The sequence below is a fragment of the Aegilops tauschii genome, chromosome 2 (genome assembly GCF_002575655.3).
Source record: "Aegilops tauschii subsp. strangulata cultivar AL8/78 chromosome 2, Aet v6.0, whole genome shotgun sequence".
Lineage (NCBI taxonomy): Eukaryota > Viridiplantae > Streptophyta > Magnoliopsida > Poales > Poaceae > Aegilops > Aegilops tauschii.
In genome coordinates this window covers 41,157,114-41,161,024 of record NC_053036.3, presented here as the reverse complement: position 1 = coordinate 41,161,024, position 3,911 = coordinate 41,157,114, and the positions used below count along the sequence as shown (strand labels likewise).

Genomic DNA, 3,911 nt, shown 5'->3' with positions numbered 1-3,911 from the left:
ATAGATCTGATATTTTCGAAAGAAAAAAAGGCCTTTTGAGCCTTTGAGTGAACGGGCATTTTGGTTGCATGGAAAAATTAACCAAATGATTAGAACTGGCCCCTCGAGCCGCACATCATCTCCATCATAGAGCCAACACCCTCGAGCCTCCGTTCATTGTTGTCAGCAGTGTGACAATCGATGCGCCGCCAGCAATGCAAAGTTCCGGCTGGGCGTGCTAGAACATAGACGGTGTGACCAACAGGGAGAAGCGCGGTCCGGTGCTTTAGGCGGCTGCAGATGGTAACCAGATAAAATCGGGTAGGTTTATCAACGACGTGCTTTTCAATCCGTAACTGAATAGAGCTAACAGGTCTAGGTGGTTGCAACTCGGTAACAGGGACGGCTACATGCACTGCGATCAATGGCTGGTTGTCTGATCTACCAACGTTAAGATCAAAAGTCTTCAACAAAGCAGAAATCATGACGTTGGAGCAACCAAACACCCACAAGGCAAATAAGGTCCATAACATCATCTATATACATTAAAGTATTCATTCAAATGTTTTAAAGCATCATCCATGATATGACAACACACGGTGGTAGCAGTATGTGGACATGGCTGCACAGCATCGAGATGCAAGAGCATGCACTTTGTTGACATTCCAGGACATCAGCCATGATATTCCACCTGCCCGCGATTTGCAAGAGATGAAAATGGCTTCCTGTGGTGCTGTTGGCCATGGTCGAGGACAGCCGTCTAAGTCATTCACGGTGCAAGGTACTATTGGCAATCGAGGCATAGATAGGGCATCCTTCAGAAGTCATCTGGATCCATCCAACAGGCATAAACAACACGATTAAGTTGTATTAATATATATATATATAAATAAAAATAAAATCATGTTATTTAATGCATGGAGTGCTTTCATCAAGAAAAGAAAGCTGTACTTGAACAATTCCAGCAAAATTGTTGGAATTTTTTTTACAAATTTATTGCAGTGCTGCCTATGAATTCTGAAACTCAAGCACCCAACAAACATTTTCAGACAATTAACTAGTTAAAGCAAACAAGCACGGCTCCCAAAAGTCACCTGTTAATACAAAATACAGTGGGGGCAAAACATCCACAACAAACCAGGGAATACTCAAAAAGTGCAATATATCACACAACACCGGGTCATTCACACCAAGAAAACAAGACTCCTATCATCAGTCACCCCATACAATCTCTTCCCAAGTCGAATTATAAAAACATCAGCTAGTATGCCTACTCATTGACGACAGCTAGGTTTTGCCCTGAGCTTTACTGCACTGGCTAATTTGCAATTGCGAGGTTGTATTCTCCAATTCAAGATATATTTTTCCTTTTTGGGAGAAACGCCAACACAAAACTTTTAAGTTGAATGAAATTCTGGGAGGCCTAAAAAGATGTTTCTTTAGCTCATGCAACGGTTCCTCTTGTTAACAGGGTAGCAACTTTAATACGGCCTCTGAATTACAAATAATTATTAATTAATTATCCAATTCAGTTCTAAATACAAACCTCACAGAGACATGCGAGAACATGAAACTAAACCGACATTTGCTTCCCTAAACAGCAAGAAAGGCAACGTGGTGACCCAAGTCTTTCACACATTTTTTTTTTGAAATCATGATATCAAATGTTAATGTTCAATAATTTCTAACATTTTAGAGTTAAATATCTTGAGTCAAAAAGAACTAGGATAAAAGAACAGCACCATATTATAAGCGCTCACAATGTTTTTACCTAATTGAGTTGAAGTTGAAGATGACGAGGGCTGCCCAGTTTGTGTCAAACTGGGTGGCTGAAGTGGGTTGGCGGATGATACTTGCCAGAGTCATCCCCATTCGACGTGTTTTGCTGGGTTTGCTGTAGAAGGGTTTACATACATCTTATTGAAGGAGATGGTAAAATGAACACATCTATTAATAGTAGCAAGATGATTACAGCAAGCCTACCACATCTTTTGGAACAGTATTGCCCGACGGAAGATGATCATCCATTGCACCGCTGTGAGCAGACTCTGCTGAAACTTCCTCATCATATGGCCTTAAGCAAAATAAGAGGAGAATGTCAGGTGCATGGGGCAAAATAAGATTATTAGTTTGGCAAATATTTTCAGTTTGCATGGAAGTTAACAGAATAGAAAACAGAGCAAAACAAAAACCATGCCTTGGACTTGGAGCAGCATTCAGATATGCAGAGAATGCACAGGAAATGAAGGTGTTCTTGAAGGTCTGATCGGAACAAGGTGCTCTTGAGGCACAATATGGTTTGATAACATCCAGAGACTTCTTTTCAATATCTACACCAAGCATCCATGGCTTCTTGTTAACACCCACTTCAGACATGAGGTAGACAAAATCAATACCATAAATGCTGAAGGTCGGGTAGCCTGGTGTAGTCTTCAGTCTATTCAATCTGCATTTATGAGTTCTACTATCCCACAGGTGAGGTAGCATCATAGCATGATGTGGGTCGGCTGATATGTCATCAACATGGACAGTGTGCCCCTTTCTCCAATGGTCCCAATAAATGCTCCTAAAGCATGTTCGGATCTTCCAGCCATCAGGTACAGTCTTAATTTCATTATACAGAGAGTCCATTTCATGATGCTGGAGGAGCTCGGTATCAAGGATGGTATCTAGGAAGTCAAGATATGCAGTAGTCTTGAAACTCCTCAGCTGGATAAACTTACCCCATCTGAAACAACTTTCGATCTCAATGAAGTTGATGAAACCATTGGGGAAGCCGGTGACATCCCGCGTTGATGATTGGCTTTCAGAGTGCACATTGGCCTTGGGCAGCGGGACGAAGCGGAGAAGAGGATCCTTCTGAAGCACATCACAGACTACGATGCCACGCCAGAGGTCGACCCATCCAACAGTGCTTACTCCGAGAGAGATCACCTTGTCGGTTTGGCTTAGCAGGTCCCGTGGCAGGACATCCGAGGGCACCTGCAGCTGTAGGTGTTTGGTGCTCCACTCTTTCGTCTCCAACGAGAAGACGCGCAGGATGTAGTGCCCAAGGTCCCCACCCGGGGAAAGATCAGCGACCAAGAAATTGTCGCCCTCGCGTGGCACGACTGCCGAGAGCCACTGGTGCTTGTATGCTGGAGGAGAAGGAGGGACCCTTTGGATGATGCTCTTGCCGCCGGATGCAGCCTTGTAGACAAAGTACTCGAGGTGATGGGAGTCTTTGTCTGTGCTAGGTGAGCCGGTTCTGATGGGGAAGCAGAGGAGGGCGAGGTCATAGGTGGAGGAGACGACGCGGGGCTCCGTGGTGCAACACCCTTGTATGCTGACTCCGGCAAAGTGGACGCAGAAGTAAGAGACGGCAGGCGGGTCAGCGAGGCAGAAGGTCACCTTGAATTCGTGGCCCGTGCTCGTCGTGCCATTCACGGTGGTGGCGTTGTCGCGGTCGGCGAAGTAGGCTGTGCTGTCGAGGAGGACCCGCAAGGGGTAGCGGGAGGGGTTGGCGCCGGCGGGATCGGCGGCGGGGGGGTCGAAGGAGCCGGACATCAAAGATCCCGCCATGGCTGCTGGGGCCGAGAAGGATTTGGGAACTAGGGTTAGCTGGACGGCAAGCGATTTCGTTTCGTAGAGAAAGCGGCGTGCGGGCAGTCTGGGTTAGATTTGTCTTCCTTCCCGGGCCTGGGCCTGCGCCGTGGCAGCCAGCCTATCCACGTTCCCGTCCCCCCTCAAAAAAACAAAAAAAATTCCACGTTCCCGTAATTTTTTTCTTACTGGACGATCTTCCATTACTAAGCTGAATCAGAACGATCCAGTTAGACATAGTTTTATAACCTGCGAGACCACAACACTGTGGTTTTAACATCTACGTGACCTTCTTTCAAAAAAAGAAAACACCTAGGTTGACCTATCCTGGCTAGTTCATGTCTAAGGGC

At 45.8% G+C, this 3,911-nt stretch overlaps 1 protein-coding gene across 1 annotated transcript; it reads right to left on the bottom strand.

The window, feature by feature from the left end:
* Window positions 1-497: 497 nt before the first annotated feature.
* Window positions 498-3,612, bottom strand: LOC109771048 (uncharacterized). Its single transcript, XM_020329761.4, has 4 exons — window positions 2,177-3,612; window positions 1,963-2,053; window positions 1,751-1,873; window positions 498-807 (listed from the first exon to the last, which is right to left on the bottom strand). The coding sequence occupies exons 1-3, from the start codon at window positions 3,538-3,540 to the stop codon at window positions 1,796-1,798; spliced, it is 1,533 nt and encodes a 510-aa protein (XP_020185350.1). The 5' UTR covers window positions 3,541-3,612; the 3' UTR covers window positions 498-807; window positions 1,751-1,795.
* Between the last annotated feature and the right edge of the window lie 299 nt (window positions 3,613-3,911).

Coding starts and splice junctions, on each gene's coding strand:
- LOC109771048 (XM_020329761.4), bottom strand. CDS start 3,540: ATGGCGGGATCTTTGATGTCCGGCTCCTTCGACCCCCCCGCCGCCGAT. Junction 2,054..2,176: donor AATGCTGCTCCAAGTCCAAG/GCATGGTTTTTG, acceptor ATTTTGCTTAAG/GCCATATGATGAGGAAGTTT. Junction 1,874..1,962: donor ATACTGTTCCAAAAGATGTG/GTAGGCTTGCTG, acceptor ACCCTTCTACAG/CAAACCCAGCAAAACACGTC.